At 34.2% G+C, this 22,120-nt stretch overlaps 3 protein-coding genes across 7 annotated transcripts; 1 reads left to right on the top strand and 2 right to left on the bottom strand.

The window, feature by feature from the left end:
• Window positions 1–438: 438 nt before the first annotated feature.
• On the bottom strand, window positions 439–7,546 carry LOC7472083 (lysM domain-containing GPI-anchored protein 2). Of its 3 annotated transcripts, none has more exons than XM_024608691.2 (4): window positions 6,397–7,546; window positions 1,449–1,569; window positions 1,146–1,345; window positions 439–1,021 (listed from the first exon to the last, which is right to left on the bottom strand). In XM_024608691.2, exons 1-4 carry the CDS (start codon window positions 7,040–7,042, stop codon window positions 918–920), a joined length of 1,071 nt encoding a protein of 356 aa, XP_024464459.2. In that variant the 5' UTR covers window positions 7,043–7,546; the 3' UTR covers window positions 439–917. The 3 variants fall into 3 exon arrangements, with proteins under 3 accessions (XP_024464459.2, XP_024464460.1, XP_024464458.1); XM_024608692.2 differs by lacking the exon at window positions 6,397–7,546 and adding an exon at window positions 4,371–5,180 and having other exon boundaries at window positions 439–1,025; window positions 1,159–1,345; XM_024608690.2 differs by lacking the exon at window positions 6,397–7,546 and adding an exon at window positions 4,371–5,176.
• Window positions 7,547–8,175: 629 nt separating this feature from the next.
• Window positions 8,176–12,016, bottom strand: LOC7472084 (glycerol-3-phosphate acyltransferase 9). 2 transcript variants are annotated; one of them, XM_052455743.1, is made up of 13 exons: window positions 11,830–12,016; window positions 11,626–11,683; window positions 11,022–11,140; window positions 10,626–10,725; window positions 10,347–10,442; window positions 10,137–10,233; window positions 9,728–9,815; window positions 9,550–9,646; window positions 9,380–9,465; window positions 9,129–9,248; window positions 8,879–8,977; window positions 8,390–8,439; window positions 8,176–8,275 (listed from the first exon to the last, which is right to left on the bottom strand). In XM_052455743.1, exons 1-12 carry the CDS (start codon window positions 11,946–11,948, stop codon window positions 8,391–8,393), a joined length of 1,128 nt encoding a protein of 375 aa, XP_052311703.1. In that variant the 5' UTR covers window positions 11,949–12,016; the 3' UTR covers window positions 8,176–8,275; window position 8,390. The 2 variants fall into 2 exon arrangements, with proteins under 2 accessions (XP_052311703.1, XP_024464457.1); XM_024608689.2 differs by having other exon boundaries at window positions 8,176–8,439; window positions 11,830–12,015.
• A 5,452-nt stretch (window positions 12,017–17,468) lies between these two features.
• LOC7472085 (protein ROOT HAIR SPECIFIC 17) lies at window positions 17,469–22,106 on the top strand. 2 transcript variants are annotated; one of them, XM_024607997.2, is made up of 11 exons: window positions 17,482–17,919; window positions 18,079–18,144; window positions 18,254–18,335; window positions 18,704–18,780; window positions 18,920–19,008; window positions 19,106–19,289; window positions 20,073–20,254; window positions 20,452–20,554; window positions 20,644–20,975; window positions 21,340–21,813; window positions 21,923–22,106. In XM_024607997.2, exons 1-10 carry the CDS (start codon window positions 17,728–17,730, stop codon window positions 21,779–21,781), a joined length of 1,749 nt encoding a protein of 582 aa, XP_024463765.1. In that variant the 5' UTR covers window positions 17,482–17,727; the 3' UTR covers window positions 21,782–21,813; window positions 21,923–22,106. The 2 variants fall into 2 exon arrangements, with proteins under 2 accessions (XP_024463764.1, XP_024463765.1); XM_024607996.2 differs by having other exon boundaries at window positions 17,469–17,919; window positions 21,340–22,106.
• The last annotated feature ends 14 nt before the right edge of the window (window positions 22,107–22,120 follow it).

Raw genomic sequence — 22,120 nt, 5'->3', positions numbered from 1 at the left:
TTGTTTTTTTAAAACAAATATTTGACCAGTTCAACTAAATTTTAATAGATTAATATTTTTTTAAAATTAATTTGAAACTTAATCTGATCATGCTATGCTCTGAGTTAACAGTTTTTCAAATCACCTAGCTGAATTTAATAATTATGCTTAATTCAATTAATTGGATAAATATGTTTCCTGTTTTAACCAGTACCCGACCTAATCTATATAATTGTAAAATAATATTTGTTTTGTCAAATGGTAATTTAATATATTAATTAAATATTAAAATGATCGTATTTAGAAATCGTTTGGAAACACGGTATAAACAGCATTCTCAAAAAATTCAAATGTTTTTTTTTTTGCTAAAATTTAATATGATTTGTATGTTTTGGATCGTTTTAATGTGTTAATGTCAAAAATAATTTTTAAAAAATAAAAAAATATCATTTACATATATTTTAGCACAAAAAATTATTTGAAAAACAACCGTTATTACACCGCCAAACATACTCTACTACACGTGAATTAATAACGTTTATAATAAATAAATATTACAAAGAACAGAAAAACTCAACGCGATCCCATCCCTCGGCGTGGAATGCAATGCCGTGGGCTCTTGAAGTCGCCTCTTTCTCTTCTTGTTGACTTTTAAGCAATGGCAAAACCACCAGCTAATGCTGTTTCTTGGTGGCCCAATTCAATTCCAGCATTTGTCAAGCATGAATGCGAACGAGCAGCAGCTAGTGATAAAAACAATGCCTTAAGCTAAGATTCAACTCTGTAAGCTGGAGAATCTAAAGCTAGCAATGCCTTCATCATCCTTTATTTGTTGAATAAATGATTACTCATATGACCCAATATCAAGAAATTGTATTCTTACATCCCCGTAATAAACCAAAAAAAAACACCCAGAGAGAAGCACCGATTCTTACTAATTAAAGAAGATATACAAGAAGCAGAATCATGTGAATACAGATGAACAAGTAGTTCCTACTCAGACCAATCCTTGAAGCGAAATTGCCAGGACTTCCACCGGGAGCTGTTTTGTCCACCATCAATAGACAAAGTAGTAAGTTCCCAATCATCACGGTAATCCAACCCTCAAATAATACTATATCAAGCTGTTTGTTACTATAGTTAAGAGTGTTATTGTGAGCAATTACCTGTAGTAACTGGACAAGTGGACTGTGTGGCTAGAGCTGTGAAGATGTTTTGGTCCCCGCTAAAACCGGCGTAGGCACAGGTTGTGGTGTTGCAACCAGAAGTTGTAGTGTTGCCGATTGTTAACAAGCCACCTTCACATTGCATAGCAGGACAGGCTGACCAACTGGATGGTTTCTTTCCGGACGGTTCGCATTGTAATCTGGAGAATAAGAGAAAACGAATTATACCAAATCAAGAATCCCCACAATATCCAATTGAGTGAGTATTTCAATACAACAAAGCTATTTGCACATCAAACTTACGTCCAGTTGTTTGCGGCATCACACTTGCATTTCACACAATTGTTAGCAGTGAAGAAATAGGTGTTATTAGGAACAAGGAACGGAGAATCCAGAGAGTCAATTCTCACCGATGAATTACAAGCTGTAAATTGGCATGATTAGAACATTATTAGTTCGGATAACTACATTAATGAATAACACCAACATTTGAAGACAGCTACAAGATCAAGAAAGAGCAGTGCACTGTCACAGAATTTTGTAGTAAATAATTTAGTCATGACACATACACCCAATAATTAGTCCAAAATGAATCCTGAAACTTAACAGTAGGAAATAATAATAGGCTCATGAGGATGAGCTGTTAAAAACTGCCGTTCAATCTCCAACTTGAAATTCAAATGCACAAAAACACATTCCTAAAAATGTTTGGCTAATAGAAATATTTGATCACTTATTGCCAAGTTAGAAATATTATTGCACGTTTAATGCCAATATGAGCCTGGAGGTTGTTGCTCAACTGGCATCCGTCCCGTGTACCCCTCTCCCTAAGAAGTCTCGGATTCGATCCTCTCCCTTGCTTTCCAAGGGATAGAGTAGGAAAATAGGAATCAAATATCCTAACAGCATAAAGAATCAAACCACAAAGCCATTGCACATTGGCCAGCACTATCAAGGATTGATTCCCAGCAGAGATGTTAATACATATTGCAAAGGATGGCAGGACATATCTTTTAGGAAACACCGGATGGCATGCTCGCGCGCTGCCGCGAGCTTATAAAACAAATGTATTTGATAGTGTTATAATTGTGAACCAGCGCTAGATAAGTTATAATAGAAACTAAAGGTATGATGGAGCTAATATTTCATGACGGAAAAAAAAATTGTGTTGGTGATCAAAAACTTAGAGACTGAACAGAATGATTTGTAGTAATCCACAGTGTTTTGTGAGGAAAGATACAGTGTTTTCGCCATATGATTTAGCTTTTCTGTTAATAAAAAACAAAAATAATTACAAAGCTAAATTCTCTACCAACTTAATATTAAAAAAAAACCAACAAAGATAATTTTGAAAGGAAAAAAACCCATGAGGAAAAACATTGTAGCAATTGACAATGTTTTGTGAGGAAAACTACAGTGTTTTCCCCAATAAAATCGCCAAAGACAATTTTAGAAGAAATCATAAAAAAAAACCATTTAGAGAAATACTGTAGCAATCCATAGTGTTTTGTGAGAAAAACTGCAACGCTTTCCTCTTATGATTTAGCTTTATTGTAATTATAATTCTTACCCAACTCAATATTCAAAAAGAAAATCGACAAAGATAATTTTGAAAAAAAATCATAAAAAAAATCACATGGAAAAACACTGCAACAATTCACAGTGTTTTAAAGAAAAAAATACAAAACTAAATTCTCAATCAGCTTAATATTTTAAAAAAATAAAATCAACAAAGACAATTTTAGAAAAAAAAATAAAAAAAAACACGGAAAAAACATGGAAAAAAAAACAATGTTGGAAACACTGTAGCACTTCATAGTGTTTTGTGATGAAAGCTACAGTGCTTCCCCACATGATTTAGCCTTATTTGTTATGACTTGTAATTGTAATTCTCAACCAGCTCAATATTAAAAAAAAAAAAATTGACAAACACAATTTTGAAAAAATCATAAGAAAAAAAACTATGCGAAGAGACACTGTAGCAATCCACGGTGTTTTATGAGAAAAACTACATTGTTTTCCCCACATGATTAAGCTTTATTATAAAGTTAAATTCTAACCAGCTCAATATTAAAAAAATATTACAAAAAAAAAACAGAAAAGAAACTGGAAAAAAACCAAATTAGAAAAAACTGTATCAATCCATAGTGTTTTGTGAGGAAAGTTACAATGTTTTCCCCACATGATTTAGCCTTACTTGTAATTATAATTCTTAACCAGCTCAATATTTAAAAAATAAAATTAACAAAGACAATTTTAGAAAAAAAACATAACAAAACAGAAAAAAATCATGAGGAAAAAAACATTGTGGCAATCCACAGTAATTTGCGAGGAAAGTTACAGTGATTTCCTCACATATTGTAACTGTAATTTTTAACCAGTTCAATATTAAAAAATAAAATCGAAAAAGATAATTTCGGAGAAAATCATAAAAAAAAACAAAAAAAAAAACCATGCGAAGAAACACTGTAGCAATCAACAATGTTTTAAAGAAAAAAAATTAAAATATTAAATTCTCAATCAGCTCAATATTAAAAAAATAAAATAAAAAAACCATGTAAAAAAACATCGTAACAATCCATCAAATAAAAAAATAAAAAAATTAGAAAAAAAATGAAAAAGTGTAAAAAAAAAAAAATATGAATTACTGCATAGGAGTGATAAAGCCAAGTAGACTAACATGCCGAATGAAACAAAAGACCCACAGATTATTATCTACATCTGCAGAACTGTGCACACTGCACAGCTTAATCAGTGGGCAGGAAAGGTAGGAAACAAGCAAGGCGGGGGACCATACAAACTTCAATAAATTGACAAGCCACACGGTGTGACATGGTGCCTTTTCTATCGGGTAACAATAATGATTTCCCACTTTCTACCATTTCCAACTCGACACCACTAGGAAAAAAAATATCCACTTAGAAAGCAAAATTCAATTTTACAAGATGGTGTTTGGCATTTTAAAAAATATCCTCGGCTAAACTCGCAAAAACATCTAGTATAGGCCCACTTCTTCGACCACTTCCTTTTGAAAAAATTTAGCATCTAATCAGTCAATCGATGAACCACTTAGAGCTACCTGAATGTCCACAATCACTAAGAACGTGTGGGATCATGAATAGTTTGATTTTTACTGCACTAGAGACTAATAACGAAAGCTGTCACGAGAATACCTAAAAATAAAAATTAAATGATGCATCAAAGGCTGAAATTAGATTAACTGGCCTTGGAGAGGGACATCAAGAACTTGACCAGCCAAAAGGGAGCTGCCATTGGCAATCCCATTAAGCTTCATTAGTGTATTTCTACTAGTCCCGTATTCCTGAGCAATGAACTCCAAAGAACTCCCAGCCTCCACCACGTGTCCATAATGGACCACTTTAACCCCATCAACATCATCACAGCTACAAGGCAAAGGAATCCACAACTCCTGTCCAACCTCGATCAAATTAACGTCTGTTACATTATTAACAGCAGCAATTTCTTGGTATGTTACCAGCCCTGAGAAAACTTCTGCTGCTATATGATAAAGCCCATCATCTTTTTGGACGGTGTAGATTGGTTGCTTGTTTGAGAGACCGGTGTTGTTGATGCACAAGCAAGTAAATGGGATCTTGATGGGCTGTTTTGCAGGTATTGTAAAGTTTGGTAACGTGGAGAGAGGGAGGTTGTTCGCGCCTAAGATGGAACGAACGTTTTTGATGGAAAAGAGGGTTTTGATGTGGGAAAGAGTTGTTGTGTTTGGAGAGATGTAGTCAATGAGGGAACGACATGTGGAAGGTGAGCTACATTTGAAGGTTTGGGATGAAGATTTTGTGGGGAGTGTAGAGAATAAGAGTAGGGTGAGAAGTAGAGGAACGAAATGGAAACCCATTTTGGCTCTGGTGTGATTTCTTCAAGGTTGGATATGGGAAGGTGTGGAAGGAGGGAGGGGGAGGAGGGGGCAAACTGGGGAATTCTGTGGACTTTGGTAGGAAGACAAAAGACATTGACTGAAGTGAAGACTTGTAGAAGTCTTTTATTCCTGGTTGGCTGTTGTGTTATTACACAGCCAGCAAAGGATGTGAATCATGTGATCAGTTTAAATAATTTAATTATTTTAATTAAAAAAAAAAGGGCACAAACTAGGCATGTGGAGTTTGAATAGAAGGCTTGGGTTAGTTTGAAATGTGGTTGAAGTTGTTTTTTAAAGTAATTTTTATTTAGAAATGTATTAAAATAATATTTTTTTATTTTTTAAAATTATTTTTAACATTAACGCATCAACGCATCAAAATAATCTTAAAATACAAAAAAAATTAATTTAAAATAAAGAAAAAAATAAAAAAATTCAAATTTTTTTAAAAACACTTTGAAACACAAAAACAAACAAGATTTAAGATAATGATAGTTTATAATGAGATTATTATATCAATTTCATTATTAAAAAAATATTAAAGGGTTTAGGTTGATTACAAATAAATCTCTTAAATCTTCATAAGCTTTAGAGCAATGATAAGAAAAAAAAAATTCTATCAGTTCAAACTATTGATGTCAAGATTCGTGTAATCACAAGAAAATCTCTTAACAATCTCTCATTGATTCTAATCTTATTAAATAATATGAAAAGAGAAAAAAAAATACAAATGTGACTAATGAGCATGTAGCTTGCATTAATTAAATTCTTTGGTTAGATGATAATGATTTGCAATTGTTTATTTTCAATTATCTTGTTTGTATATGCACATAGTAACAATATTTCTGTGTATTATATAAAAATATATAATTATAAAATATGGTCAATTCAATGATTTATTGATTCAGAATTTATTTCGGGTCAGATTTTATTTTAATTCAATTTATTTTTATCAAAACAATTCATAAATTTTACAAAAAATATATAATTTAAATTGATTTGTTAATTCACCAGTTAATCAACCCCATCCATGATTTATGCCGAATCCACCTTCGTTAGTCCTTATAACTACAACAAGAATAGCTAGAATTGAATGACCCAGTAAAAAATTCATGTGGAATTGACAAATGCTAAAATGTTACCAAAAGTTGAAAGAACCTATTCTAAATTGGAAGAGTCTTTGTCCAGAAAAAATGGTAAAGTTTACTTTTCCACGTGACCAAATCAAACGAAACCAAAGAACCGAACTAGTAAAACAAAAGGCAACAACTAGCAAAGCAAAAAGCTCCATGAAATGAAACTTCGAAAAAGTCGACAACTTTTATAGAATTAAAGAAGAAGAGGTTAATTACCAACCTTTAAGAGGAACATCAAATGCAGTTGCTGCAATAAGTTGACTGTTATTAGTAATCCCATTAAGCCTATACAGTGTATCATTAGTTGTCCCGAACTTTTCTGCGATCTCTTCCACGGTGCTCCCTTCTTCCACCAAGTGTGCATAATGCACAACTCTCTCGCCTTCCACTTCTTCACAGCTACATGGAAGGGGGATCCAGAGCTCTTGGCCCACGTAGATTACATTAGGGTTTTCTATCCTATTAACTTGTTGGATTCTTTGGTGTGCAAGCAAGCCCATGAAGACATTGTTTGCAATGTAATACAGCCCATCATCTGGTTGGACTGTGTAAATGGGCATCTTGTTTGAGGCACCTGTCCCATTAAAACATATGCATGGGATTGGGATTTTTATTACTTGCTGCTCTTGGATCATGTAGTTTGGTGAGGTTGAGGAACGGAGGTTGTTTGCTCCTAGAAGAGAGTGTAGGTTTTTGACACCAAAGAGTTTCTGGATGGAGGAGATGGAGGTCGTGTTAGGGGACTTGTAACCAACCAAAGAACGACATGTGGTTCCTTCTCTGCACTTGAATGCTTGCTGGGCTACTGATATGGTGGTGAAAGAAGAGTAGAAGAGCAGACACATAAGAATTATAGCAAACCCCATTTTGTCTAAATGTTCAAGGTAGCAATTGGTGGAGGTGTGTCGTGCTTGTTTGATATATATAAATTCAAACGTGGGTAGGTGAGGAATATAAGAGATGAGAACGGAAGGACTGGTTTTCTCGGAAAAGTTAGGCTTTGTTTTATTTCACTATTGTCTTGGACAACTTGGAGGAGACTTTGAGCTGCCCTACTTCCAGAGTTTTACCTTGGACACGGCAAGAGAAGTTTTGCAGTGTGTTCAAACGGAGAGATGTCGGCTTTCCTCGAGCTGTAATTCTATGTACGGCCAATAGGGTGATAAGACTGTAATCAAGAGTACTTAGATGGCTAGAAAGATGTGGCAGAGCCTTAGAGCCTCACTTTTCTTATGCCTGGTTTTTATAGCTTGCACTGCAGCCAAAAAGACGGGGCTCTTATACTCGGTTAGGGAGTGACGGGTGAAGTTTAACGGCCTTTTAAGTTGCTCTGTTGCTGGCTGTGTTCTCCACTGCCTCTCTGAGTGGAGGTTTGACAAAAGGAAAATATAGTGGACAGGACAACACTAAGATGCTGAATGCTCGATGACCTTTACTGCAATCACGCGCCAAAGTTCCAAAATTTCTTCACCGCGTAGAAGATAAGCCGAGTAATTTTTTACCAAATCGTTTGCGGTCCGCAATTAAATAATAATATGGTGAAGAAAAACATGTGAACATTTGAATACTTCTGGCTGTTTTTTCCATCCTCGTGCTCGTTTTATACTATCCTTAGATGGACAAAGTCATTATCATCAATTCAACGAGTCCACTCTTGACTCCAGGTAAGCATTATCGCGTAAGCTTTTTTCTTATTACGTGCAAAAGAGGAAATATTTCTGTAGTATTTTTTATAGACCGTATCGATGTAGATAATACTGATATTTTTTTTCCAGAATTACATCATTGGTTAACTGCATATTGTGACATCCGATCAAACAATCCGAACTCAGTCCTGAGCCGCCAGAAATTTTGGATGTAGATGAAACGTTCCGTCCATCCAAAGGACGTTCTATGGCTGAAAACCGAAGACAGCGGAACGACCATTGGAGATAAAAGGCACAAAAATGAATATGAAAATTGAAGACAGAAAAATTGAACCAGGCACATCAAGACTAGATTTTCACAACATTTTGGCTCATTTTCTGGGGAGAAACCTAGAAAGTGACAAGTATGCAATTTCCTCAAAAGTTTGCTTCTCTCTGATACCCACAGCACAACTGTTGATAAAACACAAATTCTACATGTGAACAATAAAATGGGAGCGGGAGCGGGAGCGGGAGCGTGGGAAGCAATCTCTGGGATAAATACAACAAATGAAAAGAAGAATATACATCACTTCTCCTCCAGACTCCGTAGTACTGACTCAGCAAAACTTTGTTGCCTGAAATGAAAAGGGGGAATGAGATCAGAGATTTATACAGAATTCTTAGTTTCAGAAACTACTCAGCAATTATATTTATTTTTAACCATGGGACTAAGTGATTAATGACGGTAATAAGATAGGTGTCATCAGGAGCTACATGTCATCAACCATTCTCGGACATGTACAGCCAGCAGAATCAGGTAAATACAAAATATTATTGGCAAAAGATGCTCATACAAACCCCAAGAGAAACTTGGAATAACATTGTCATAGGCCGGTGAGCATCATCCTTTCTGTTATATGTACTTGGAAATTATTTTGCCGGACAGAATTAAAGCAGGTTATAAACATATTGTGATACATATATACAAAACTAATAGCAAAGTCAAAAAGTGTGATCATCGGGTGTTTCAAAAGCAGAAAGGAAAAGAAAGACGGTGAAGGGAGTTTGGCTTACTTGCGCTCTCTATGTTTTGGGCTAGGGCGAGAATATTTCAGATATCCATCCCAAGGAACTTTTTTCAGACCTGCTCGCGCAGATATAATGCCTCTAACCCTGCATAAATGCATTGAAATTGAACTGGATAAACTTGTAATTAAGAAATACACAACACATTTGTCACGGTAAAATAGAAAAAAGTTGGGAAAAAGGGACCCTTGCAAACAGCCAACACTCAATTGTTTGCAGCTCAGAAGAAAGTAATTACCTCTCTGCAAACTCAATGGGAGTCTCTCCAGGTCTCAGATTTTGGGGCTCCAAGTACCATACATCACAAACAACAGCCCAGGATGTCATCAGCTGCAGCAGATGTGTTGTGAAGGACTGCCTGCAAATGAGACATTTAAGCATGTTTCTCAACCATAAAAACACCCCCACCTCACATTTTGAAAAAATGCGTAGTCTCTAGGAACTCAATGGGATATATATAATACAATCATTAGAAGAAAAGCTTCTTACTTTCGGCTGTTCCAAAAGGCATCAACAAAAATTTTATTGTACTTGATCGCAATTGGACAAACAGTAGAGTCTAGTTCAAACGCACCCTGCACATCATCAAACAATAGAAATTAAAGAAACATTCATCACAAGCTTATAGAAACAACATGTTTTATGTTGAATATTCATACCTTCTTAAACATCACAGTGTAGTGGTTATTTACACAAGTTCCTTCAGGAAATATGAGAAGAGGGTTATTATCAGCTCCCTGAACGTGATCCTTTAATCTGAAAAATATAATTCCATATAATCATGATGCAAACATCATTTTCATGAACAATTATTTTACCAACAGAATTTACACTTACTTCTTTGCTACAATTTCACGATCCTTAGCCTCTGAACGATGGAACCAGATACATCCTACACTCTCTAATATAGTGCTTTGCAAAAGTCCTGCATTTAGAGCAATCATATATCCATTCAATTTAATAAATACAATGAGCCAGACTACGTGACAATCATTTCAGCTTGTCCACCACGTTACTTACTATCCATGAGCAAACACCAGAAGGGACTTAAAACAAAATAACTAGGATAAGAGCTGGGGTTTCACTATTTCTTCATTCAAAATTAAAGCACAAATTACTCGTGGGATATTATCAGTTAAACATAATTCAGGAATCCTTCAATATTTGTTGATAGACATATAATTCAGGGTGTAACTGTTAATTGGATAAAATATCTGAAATACATATGAAGCCAGTTCTCACTTACCAACCCAACCAGGGTGTTTCTGCATGATCACAGCAAATGGTGTCATCTGTTCTAAGATGATGAAATCAATCATGGAAGTATGGTTGGCCACAAAAACCTGCGCAACCCATGATAAGCAAGTTTATGTCTCAGATCAACAAGGGGTTAACAAAGAATTAAACATGTCTTGGACATAAATACATACAACAAAATGTTTATACTGAAACGAACCTGTTTAGGCCGCCTGCTAGGTCTCGGTCCATGGTACTTGACAACTCCAGTCCATGATGCAACAAAAAACATACAAATTACCTCCACCAAACTCCTCTGACAATAAATTAACATTAGGAATAAATTCAGCCTGTTTGTTTAGGAATAAATTCAGCCTGTTTGTAACAACCACTTGTAGAGAAATTTAGAACTTCCAGATATAGAAAAAACAAACTTTTCACAATTGTGTTCTATATATATAGGATAGAGCAAAAGCTTTGACAAATTAATTATTGGCACCTCTATCTTTTTTCTCAGTTTGTCTTGCCCTTTCAACAGCAAATGCACTGGAATGTAGGATGAAAGAAAAATGATCCACCCAATTGCCAGTACCAGAACCCTGCAGATTTCATTGAAATACATCAACCAGCTAGAATGAACACAAGTTCGCCAATGTAGCAACTTGTTCAAAGATAAACCATCATATCAATCAGACTCTTCATAGGAACCACAATTGAAAAAGATAAGCAACAGATAAAGAACATCAGTTTATATCTTCATTATGACATCTTGAAACTCCACAAAGTCAAGAATCAAATCAGGAAACCAGATAATCTAAATTGGCATGGAGACCAATCACTTTATGACCCCTTTTGAGTGTAGGACAACACCCTTTATAGTCAGCAAATAACTAACCTGACAGGGAACAAAATCCCATATCGAATCACCACACCACAGCACCAAAGGGGAAACAAATACACATTCCAGTTCCACGGTTCTGGAGGATTTGACTTGAAACATCGTGTAAATGAGTCCTGATTCATTCATTGTTAAATATGAATTGAACCAGACAGGTTAAATTAAATTGAAAAAAAAAAAACTAAATTTACTTCCCTGATACTGAATCAAGAAAGTCATGTCATTTTCAACTAGCTAAAGTTAATTAACCATTGCATGCCTAGATTCCTACTTTAGTCTTCAGAATTTTAATCACGATCTAAACTATTCATCTAATTTATCTCTAAACTATTCATCTAATTTATCCCAAAATTCTCCCTTTCCATCCGATACACAGTTCCCTCATCATGTCAATGAGTATTCAATAATACTAAAAAAATAGACATTTTAAACAAGCTAGCCATCCCAGTGCATGCCTAAAATACTTGTTTAAGCTCGAATTTATCATGATTAAGACTAATTCATCCAGAATTCACATAAAGTTCCTTTCTTTTCATTCAAAAAACAGTTTCCTTCACGCATTTTTTTTCTTAAAAACGAAAAAAATGCCAACAAAACTCACATCAACAATGGCACCAGCTGCTTCTGTGAGAGTAGGTGAAATATCAAGCAAATCACGCCTAGACAAAAACAAGAAAGTCCATCAAGCAAAACCCATTGAGAATCAAATCTTTAAAGCTCTGAAAAAACTAAAAAAACAGAGCTTGAAATCAAAGAGTATCCGAAAACAGAACCCGAATCGAAAGATATGAGATAGAATTCATACAAGCGAAGCTTGCCAATAGGCTCCTGAATGGAGGATCCGGAAGGAAGGTAGTCTTCGATGTTGGGACGATCCAGGTCTAATTCGGAGCTTGATGTCTTCAAGTTCCCAGGAGTATCCATTTTTCCGTTTTGATAAGCAGAGAGAGAGAGAGAGAGAGAGAGAGATTAACAGAAGAGGACGAAGAGGCTCTCCTGTTTTATTTTAAGTCGGCATGATTTTATATTTCAAAAATGTTTTTTTAAAAAAATTTTTTTTTTTTTTTTTCTTTACTTCAAATATATTAATATTTAAAATATTTAAAAAAATATTATTTTAATACATTTTCAAATAAAAAATAATTACCCCATCCATTTTTTTTTCTTTTTATCTGTACCAAAAAGCAGAACATATACCCCCATCCTATTTTTTTACACTTGTGTTTTAAATAATATTATTTCTTTTAAAAAATATATTTTTTAAATTAAATTATGAGAATTTACTATTGCTATATTAATTCAAAATAAATTATTTTAATTTTTTAAAGAAAAATAAATCTTTAAATTAAATTATGAGAATTTACCATTGTTATATTAATTCAAAATAAATTATTTTAATTATTAGAGAAAAAAATCAAATTCAATAAGCTCATATACAAGTTTGTTTAATCGGATAAATTATTATTATCTAAAACTTATCTGATCTCATTTCAAAAAATTGACCACTAAATTGAGTGGGGTTTACAATAGTGGGATTTAAATTGCACTGATAATAAATAATTTTTTATTAATGAAAAATTTAATAAGAAAAAATAATTCAGAGAAATACCTCGATGAAAAAAAGAAGTCCACAGATAATATTGATTGTCGTGGACATATCTGGCGTGCGCGGAGTAAATAAAATATCAAACCATGCCTTTTAAAATAGATTTTAATGATATACCTTTCTCTCTTTTTTTTCATTCCCTCTTGTACCCTGGCACTAGTCGTTAATGATATCTGTCATGGGTAGTATCGAAATTGCGTCATGTTTCATTTTATTATTATTATTTATTTATTTATTTATTTATTTTGAAGATTTCACTCCTCTCCGTTTCGTTTCCTTACATACGAGTCTCGAGAGGAGGCCGACGTCATTTCACCGGTAATAGTCGGAGCAGTAAACCACCACCACCACCACAAATTAATGATGAATTTTTCATGTTTATATTTGACAGAAGGAGGAGGGGAGGAGAATGGAAGACAAAAGAAAGTTAGATGGCAGTGTATAAGGCAACAGCTTCATCAGGGTTAACCCTTGTTGCTAGAGTAGCAATAAATTTTTATTGATTTGGTTAGGTTTTTAATAATTCGGTTTATTAAACTTGATCGGGTTAATACCAATAATTTTTTATAAAAATAATCTAATAAAAATAATAATTTAAAATTGATTCAATAAACCAGATTTTTTTTTAGATTAGTTCCTAAATTAGAAATGAAAAATATGTTTTAAAGTTGGGGCATGCTTGCTATGCTCAGTCAAGAATTTCTTATTTCATGCCTCATGCTCTTTTTCTTCCTATGCTTGTATATAAATCAAAGGATGATCCAGGCAGTAGCAGAAAAGGTATAAAGGCGTAGAACTAAGCCAAAAGCCTAGGAGAAAATGATGGAACAAAAATGAACAAGGAAGAGAAGCAGGAAAAAAAAAAAGCCGAACCAGAAACGAGCCTTATGGGCTTCGGCCCAGGATATGGTGATGGACTTGGACTGGCTGAATGATGCCATTGGAATGATAAAAGGTGATAAAGAAATTGGATTCGACTATTATTGAGATTGCTCACATTTTACCTTAATAGCCATGGGTTTACCCATAGTTATTAAACATGATTCCATTATATAGTTTAATTTAGATCAGATTTTATTTGAATGGAATAAGATACAATTTAGTTGATCTAATCAAGTTTTTAATGATTTAATTAATCGTTCAAACTAAATCAAGCTAACACAAAAAAAAATTAATAAAAATAATTAATTCATGTTCTTCCAATAATCTATATTATTTTTCGTGTCGGTTCTCAGGTTTGACAGCTATAAATTTATGGTTAAAATTTAAATAAATATTAATTTTTAATCTGTGTTTCTATTTTTCCTTAAAAGGATTAATTTCTAAATTTAATCCGAATAAATTTGACATTTCTAATACTAATTTATATGAATAATAATTAAGATATTATCATTCACTGATTTATTTTAATAAAATAAATATCCACAAATAGTTCCTCATTCCTCATCATAACATTTCCAGTTCTGCTTCCTCGTCGTAACATTTCCAGTCCTGCGACTTCACACACTCAATATAAATGGAATTTAATGGTGTAATCAAATGGATATGAGATTCTCCATGGAATGGAGAAAAGAAAAGAGAGAAAAAGTGTGTGTGTGTGTGTGTGTGTGTGTGTGTGTGTGTGTGGCATCGCATTTCATAATGTTTTTCCTCACTGTACGTGACTAATGAGAATGATGCTGGCACGATCATGGTAGCACGTATTCAAGAAAAAATATAATATCTTAGCAATGAGTTGTTCACAGGGGTTTTACGGAATATACAAAATATACATGATGGATGTCATTCTTAATATCCTTTTTCCTTTTGCTAATCAAGTGCATTTTCCGGATCATCATTACATAATTGAATGACTAATACGTAATTAAATATTTCATTGAAACTCAATCTCAAGACTATCATTTAATCTATCTTAACCATCAAAGAACAGACCAATCTCTACACATCAAAACCCTTTTTTATCAGATTTTAGACTAATAATATATTTAATATTTAATGTTTGAGTATTACTAATAGTTATACCACTAGCAATACTCGAACAATAATCGATGCTCCTCTGTGAGTCTGTGACTGTGATAGCCATAACGTCCACCAGCGCATCAATGTCAACAACATCAATGTGCTTGCGGCAATTGTAAGAAAAACATCAATCCATTTTCATGACGAAAAAATTGTTAAAGTTGATGTTTTCAATTATATAATGGTCATGCATGTCAACTAATGACAATATCAAAGCCGATATCCATGACAATTAATTGTTTCGGGTTTTTAACCGAAACAAAATTGTTTTAGATAAGATTTTTAATGCTGGCTAACTCGTATTTTTTAAATATTTAAAATATTTTATTTTTATTAAAAAATAATAAAATATTATTTTAATACATTTCAAAGTAAAAACAGAAAATACTTTAAAATTCAAATATCAGGGTGCGGTGGACGAGTTACAACTTACGAGGACAATATTGTAATTTTGCATCCAGTGAAGGACTTTAACATACAAAAGAATTGCCACAGTCAGCTAACTTCATTTTCAGAGAACAATAATTTATCACTTTTGACAAATTCTGCATCTTTTAACAACTCAATTTGTTTTTGTAGGCTATTGTTGGGTGGGTTTATGTGCAAGTACAGTACCTTTTTCTGTCAGTCAACCAACCACCTACATTATCACCTAATCAGCACTAATTTAAAAACTAATTACAAAAGGATTATCTCCAATCTCTTCTGGCTGGCACGTGACGTGGGTCCACATCACGAGTCTTGATCAAAATTATGACTGTTTGATCTAAATCACATTGCTCGCAACTCACCAAATTTATCTGGCAAGCTTCGTTCCAAGATAATTATCCTCTACAAACAGAATCACTCTGTCTGTCACACCTTATCCTCTACAAAAATCTCTACAAAAGCATGATCTCCCTCGTTTTCTAGCCGTTAAAGTTAAAATTAAATTTCCATGATGCCTTGGATTAAATCTAAAATACCTGATAAATTAAAAAAAAACTACTATTATCTAAAATCATTTATAGTCCAGTCAACAACATCTATTATGATATTATTAGAAAAACCATTTTGATAGAATTAATTTTTTTATTTGATAAATTTTAGGAATTCTAATATTCTTTCATCTGTATGTAAACTATTATTTCTTATTTTAATATGCTATAAATCGAGCTGAGGTCAAAAAAATTCTTTTGATTGGTGAGATAATTAATATTTAATTTAGGTTGAAAAACAAACTGCAGGACTGCATGGGGTTTACGGATACAAAGAAAACAAAAGCACAGACAAATCACATCGAAAAGCGTTATTAAAGTGGCCAGAACGACAATGTTTAATCCGCCGAACACCCTTTCCCACTCGCTCCAGTAGCACGTGAGGCAACGTCTCTATCATCTTACGGGTTCAAAAACTACACGCGCTTCAGCTTTGTGTGGAATTATTATTTTTCGTTAGTGTCAAAATTTGGCGGTTATGTTAGCACGTGTGTGTCACGTGGAAAGAGAGCGACAAACAAATATCTTGCGTGGAAGTAATGAAATTGTTAGAAAAGTTCTGAGTGAATCACTCACACCTCACTTTACATATTTTACACAAGTATATTAGAATTAATAATTTCTAATTGATTTTCTTTTAAAATAACTTTACACACACATGTACATGTACATGTATATATATATGTTTTCAAAATAAACTAGTTATTTTATAGCTGTTGGAGTGTTTCTTATAGCTAAAGCAGTTGACCGGTTTAAAAGAACATGTAATTCGGTTAAGTAATTTCTATAATTTTTTCAAGTGTTTATCACGGACGAATAGCGGTATATCGGTTCACTTGGTATGCTCAAACGATTGGAATGTCTCTCACCGCTAAAGTGGGTTCAAATGACTATATCATTTGGTTGATCGGTTCCAACAAAATTCTTTGGTATTCATTGTGGATGAACAATGACCGACCGGTTCACTTGGTATGCCCAAGTGGTCGACCGGTTCAACTTAAAAATCAATTTTGACAATTTCAAACATGGTGAAACTTGAACATCTTAAATATATATCAATTATATTTATGCATGCAGTATAAAAATGTGGGTTTATTTTAGTTGTTGTTGAGTAAGATATGAAAATTTAATAATAAATATGAAAATAAATCCTTAAGAATTAAATTTTCACCTGCTTTGCATCTTAAACTTGTTGATGAATATTTTCATTCAATTCTTTATACATGTTGATGTAATTTTTATATAAAACTATCTAAATTTAATATCAGCCAAGCATATTATTAGTATATTTTTATTTAATTGTTATCATCAAAATATATAAAAATATTAATATATAACCCAAAAATCAACACCTTCTTAGTTATTTTTAGTTATCATCCGTTAATTATAACATTTAATTTACTCATATTCTCTAACATATCAATTTATAAAATCACATGGGCAATATGTGACCGATTTTAGTATAAAAATATAATTCAAGTTAATAATATGTGTGTTGGTGCAAGAATTAGAAGTGCATTGAAATTATTACATGTAGTGCACACCAATGTTATTTATTTATTTATTAACTTAAATGAGTTTTTTTATATTAACTTATGAAAATATTTTCGCAAACTTATATTATAATTATCGCATGTTACATGTGTGAACGTTAATCTAAGAATAGAAAATAAAAATGGGGCAACTTTTCCTGTAAAATCATCTAAACCAAACTAACCATTACCATCTATAACCCACGCGTCCAAATCTCACTCCAACTCGGCATCCAGTTTCCATAACATCACCCGCACCCAACCAGCCCTGTATAAATATAATAGGTGGAAAGGTCTCGGCGCAGTCCATTTCCAGGGAACGCCTAAACGGGTCTGGAACTCAATCTGTCGTGGGACCCTCGTAAAAAAAACAAATTAAATAAATAATACGAAAATGTATTTTTCGTAACCGCGGCAGCAGCAACAGCAACAGCAACGGCAAGATATCACCTTCCTCTGCTCTGCTCTGCTCTCTCCTCTTATCCGCTCTGCTCATCAGCTTTGACACTCTCTTTCTCCTGCCTTTCAGAAAGCTAGCTTTCAACAACTCTCTCTTTCTTTTTTCTACAATGAAGAAAAAGAAGAGAGAAACCAAACAGCGTAACATCGCTGCCGCCGTGCTCCACTGGATTTTCTTTACGCGTCACTACTTGCTTCAGTTTCCGTTACTCTCCGCTATCTTCGCTTTCCTTCTTTTCTTTGCCGCCTTCTCTGTCATCTCTCCTCTTCCTCCTATCATCAACCACCACCGCTCCTCAAAGGTACTGTCTCTGCCTTTCCGATTTTCGCGGCCGTGGTTGGTTGTTTTGTTCGTTCTCATTTGAGCTGGACGTTTACGTTTCTCTTTTTACTGTTTTAATTAATTAATTAGTAATTACCAAGCTAATGAGAATGATTTTCTGTTTTGTGTTATGAGGTAGTTAAAAAATGGAGCTAAAGTAGACGAATCAACGTTTAGTACAGAGACGTCGCCTTTTCGTGCTCCGGTATGTAACTTATACGACCAGTCTTTGTTCTTTAGCACATCGTGTCTGTGTGTTTAGCTTTAGTTTGCCTGATTTTATTTTTTATTTTTTGGTTTTCTGAAATGGTTAGAGAAGTGGAGGGCGTCATTTATGGAACTCAAGGTTATCGAAGTTTTACTATGGCTGCAGTAACGCCAACGATAGCTTTCAAAGTAAATTCTAGTGGCTTTAATATCTGTTGTTTTCCTCTTTATTTCGAGATTTTTGGTTTTGATGATAATCTTGTGTTTGTTTATGAATTATTGGAGGAATGCTTAGAATATTAAATATTATCACATTGAGAAATTTATTAAAAAAAGATGACGAAGTTGGTCTTAATTAGAAAGCGGGCATGTGTTTAATCTGGGAGTGGCAACAGATTTCATGTCTAATCTTGTTCATTTATGGAGTTATGCTAGGGAATCTTTTTAATTTTTTGAGATATATTAAGGAGTATTTTTTCTTTTCTTTTACTTTTGACTGCTAATCTGATCAGAAGACTTTAGACATTAATTTGGAGTTGTGTTGTTATATGATGTAGCTGCTGATTTGAAAACGAATAGTAATCGGTACTTGTTGATTGCTACAAGTGGAGGGTTAAATCAACAGAGAACAGGGGTGAGTTTCTTACATTTTGAGTTTTGGAAATAAACTTTTTTAGCTGATAGTTTACTGCCAATGGTGGGTTTGCCTTAAAATAGATAGGACGGTAAATTAGTTTGTGATTCTGAGATTTTTATAACCATTATGGCCGCAGATAACAGATGGTGTTGTTGCAGCTTATATTTTGAATGCTACTCTTGTTGTTCCTAAGCTGGATCAGAAGTCTTTCTGGAATGATAGTAGGTATGTCCGCAGATAACAACTTGTATTCATTGTTAACATTCTCAATTCTTTTTGCTCAAATATCAGCATGTTCATATTATTCTGGTGTTTGATGCAGTGATTTTGCTGAAATATTTGATGTTGACTGGTTCATTTCATTCCTATCAAAAGATGTTACGATTATCAAACAGCTCCCCACAAAGGGTGGGAAAGTTTTGATCCCGTATAGAACGCGTGCTCCGAGGAAGTGTACTCCAATATGCTATCTGACTAAAGTTTTACCTGTTCTTAATAAGAAGCATGTAAGCTTTCTGCTAAAAGTTCAGCTTGAAAATCGTGTTTCTTTAAATTCTATGTTTTCATTTTTTTTCTCACTTAATGATTGTACACGGTGCAACCTAATAATATGAAAAGCTTTAACAGGAAACAAATTTATCACTCTTACTTTTCTAGTATTGTTTGGTAGATTAATGAAAAAGGTTGAATATGGATATAAATCACTGACTTATGAGTTCAATTCTTTCAACGTTGCATCAGCAATAGATGCTAGAGGAATTTGATATGTCAAGCTAACCAAAACATATCTGTATAATGAGTTGTATTATGGTTAATGTTTAGCTAAAATTTCAATCTATCATGATTGTGTTAGAATTCATGAAAGGATGCACAAAATGGAAAATAATATAACTACAGTTTCATCAACTTCGGTGTTTGTATTTACTTAGGTGAAACCCGGGAATTTTGGAAAGCGACCATCCTTGGCCAAACTCTAATTTCAATGTAGAATTTGATATACATAGAAGCAGGGACATACGAACACAATATTTGTGCGGTTGTGAAACTGAAAACCAATTAGGGAAAGCAGGGACAGAATATCTGAAACTGTTGGAGGTTCATTTTGGTTTCAAAATTTTGAAATATTTTGTTAGTTTCTTGTTTTGCAGCATTAGTTTCAGGGTATTCATGAGATTTTAAACTCATGAACTTTAATGACACATTACTTATGTTGATTGAATACTGCTCGGCTTCCTGATTCTTTTTGTTTATGTTAACTAAGATTTGCTGGCCATCCCTTGATTTTATAGGTTGTTCAGCTCGGAAAGTTTGATTACAGGCTCTCAAATAGGTTGAGCCCAGATTTACAAAAGCTAAGATGTAGAGTCAACTACCATGCTTTAAAATTCACAGACTCAATTCTTGAAATGGGCAAAAAGCTGGTTCAGAGAATGAGAATGAAAAGTGAGCACTTTATTGCCCTGCACTTGAGGTAATATCCTTCTGAATGCTTGATTTATGGTAGTTTTCTTCTAGAAACTTTATTGTCGTTTGAATCATTGTCTGGCAAGTTTTTATTATCATAGAATTGTGTTGGGGAATTTTTTTTTTCACCTATGCTAAGCTTAGAATAGTAAACATAGGAAAGGGTCAGAGCATTAACACAAATTTAACGTTATCATGTTATAGGTTTGAACCTGACATGCTTGCATTCTCTGGATGCTATTTTGGCGGGGGAGAAAAAGAAAGGATGGAACTCGGCGAGATTCGGAGAAGGTGGAAATCTTTGCATGTGAGACCCCTGTAGTTTATCAGAACACATTGCATATCCTAAATGGTTTTTGAAGCATGGCTGATATGTTAATTTTGATGTGAACGCAGGCAAGTAATCCTGACAAAGAACGGAGGCAAGGAAAATGCCCTCTCACACCAGAGGAAGTTGGTCTTACGCTGAGAGCTTTGGGTTTCGGAAGTGATGTTCACTTATATGTGGCTTCAGGTGAAGTATATGGAGGTGAAGCAACATTAGCACCACTCAAAGCTCTCTTTCCGAATTTTCATTCAAAAGAGACTTTAGCCAGCAAGAGAGAGTTGGCACCATTTTCATCATTTTCTTCTCGAATGGCTGCACTAGATTTCATTGTTTGTGATGAAAGTGACGTTTTTTCTACCAACAACAATGGAAACATGGCCAAAATAATAGCTGGTCGAAGGTATGTAGTTCTTTCTTTCTTGAAGGCATGAAGTTCGTTCTTTCTTTTTGTTTTATGCCTACAGTTTGTGCAGAAGCAATTCCAAGGCCTTATTAACAGGTGAATAATTTTCTCTTAGAAATGTTTATGCGCTCTTCTTGTTTTTGTTTTCAAGTCCAAACGGCTTAAACATTGAAGTATTCAATTCGTGGGGCTGGAAAAATTATAAAGTTCTCTTGGTGTATATTACATTTGCCTTCAAAATCTTTTAAATGACACCTGAACTGTTCTACATCCTTGTAGTTTCCTAGACACCTTTAGTCTTGCTTTATGGCTATGGCAGCGCACTTATCCATGGCTACTTTGTCATATTTTTGTATTGCAGGAGATACTTTGGGCACAAACCAACAGTTCGTCCAAATGCTAAAAAACTATACAAACTGTTCATAAACCGACATAACAAAACATGGGAAGAGTTTGCGTCCAGGGTTCGATCTTACCAAATTGGTTTCATGGGAGAGCCAAATGAGGTGAAGCCTGGCCGAGGTGTGTTCCATGAAAATCCTTCATCCTGCATATGTCAGGATCCTGTAGCTAAGGCTGGGGCAGGTCTGAATCCTACTCCTCAGACTCTACCACACGAGGGACATAAAAATGTGAAAGAGAATACCGAGAGGAATGGGACTAGTGATGTGAGTGATGAGCACTCAATAGAGGACGATCATGATCAGGATGCGACTGACGTGGATTATGTGGACAATGGAAATGCGGTCCAAGGTAAAGGCCTGGCTGGTGAAATGCTTTCGGAGGAATTCTTTTCTGACTGAGGAAGGAGACTGCATTTCTTCACATAACAAGAGTAATGAATTCTTTAACCTAACCCAATTCTTCAACAAATTCTTTGGGTCTTCATCTTGCCCCCTTCTCCCCTTTTCTTTTCAATGTCAACAGTTCATCGTCTTCTGCAGCTGGCATAGTGTGAAAAGAACTTTGTATATACAGAGGCCCTGGCAACCTTTTGTTTTTTCCTTATTGGTCGGCGATTCTTGCCGTAAGGTAAGATGGGTACATACAAGTAGAGGAGCATGGAAAATATACCAGATGGACAACTCAGCAAGGAAAATAAAATCGAGGGTGTTTTGTTTTGAGTAATCTATGTTGGAAGG

The sequence above is a fragment of the Populus trichocarpa genome, chromosome 9, assembly GCF_000002775.5.
Source record: "Populus trichocarpa isolate Nisqually-1 chromosome 9, P.trichocarpa_v4.1, whole genome shotgun sequence".
Classification (NCBI taxonomy): Eukaryota; Viridiplantae; Streptophyta; class Magnoliopsida; order Malpighiales; family Salicaceae; genus Populus; species Populus trichocarpa.
The sequence above is the reverse complement of the archived record's forward strand: the minus strand, read 5'-3'. Positions and strand labels throughout refer to the sequence as shown.

What these genes read in the sequence shown, in the direction of transcription:
- LOC7472083 (XM_024608690.2), bottom strand. Translation starts at nt 5,019, where the DNA reads ATGGGTTTCCATTTCGTTCCTCTACTTCTCACCCTACTCTTATTCTCT. An exon ending in TCTTGATGTCCCTCTCCAAG is followed by an intron (nt 1,570 to 4,370) that starts GCCAGTTAATCT and finishes GCCAATTTACAG; the next exon opens with CTTGTAATTCATCGGTGAGA. An exon ending in CACTTGTCCAGTTACTACAG is followed by an intron (nt 1,022 to 1,145) that starts GTAATTGCTCAC and finishes TGGACAAAACAG; the next exon opens with CTCCCGGTGGAAGTCCTGGC.
- LOC7472085 (XM_024607996.2), top strand. Translation starts at nt 17,728, where the DNA reads ATGAAGAAAAAGAAGAGAGAAACCAAACAGCGTAACATCGCTGCCGCC. An exon ending in CGTCGCCTTTTCGTGCTCCG is followed by an intron (nt 18,145 to 18,253) that starts GTATGTAACTTA and finishes TGAAATGGTTAG; the next exon opens with AGAAGTGGAGGGCGTCATTT. An exon ending in GAAGGTGGAAATCTTTGCAT is followed by an intron (nt 20,555 to 20,643) that starts GTGAGACCCCTG and finishes ATGTGAACGCAG; the next exon opens with GCAAGTAATCCTGACAAAGA.
- LOC7472084 (XM_052455743.1), bottom strand. Translation starts at nt 11,948, where the DNA reads ATGGATACTCCTGGGAACTTGAAGACATCAAGCTCCGAATTAGACCTG. An exon ending in GAAACACCCTGGTTGGGTTG is followed by an intron (nt 9,816 to 10,136) that starts GTAAGTGAGAAC and finishes CTCTAAATGCAG; the next exon opens with GACTTTTGCAAAGCACTATA. An exon ending in CGTGAAATTGTAGCAAAGAA is followed by an intron (nt 9,647 to 9,727) that starts GTAAGTGTAAAT and finishes TATATTTTTCAG; the next exon opens with ATTAAAGGATCACGTTCAGG.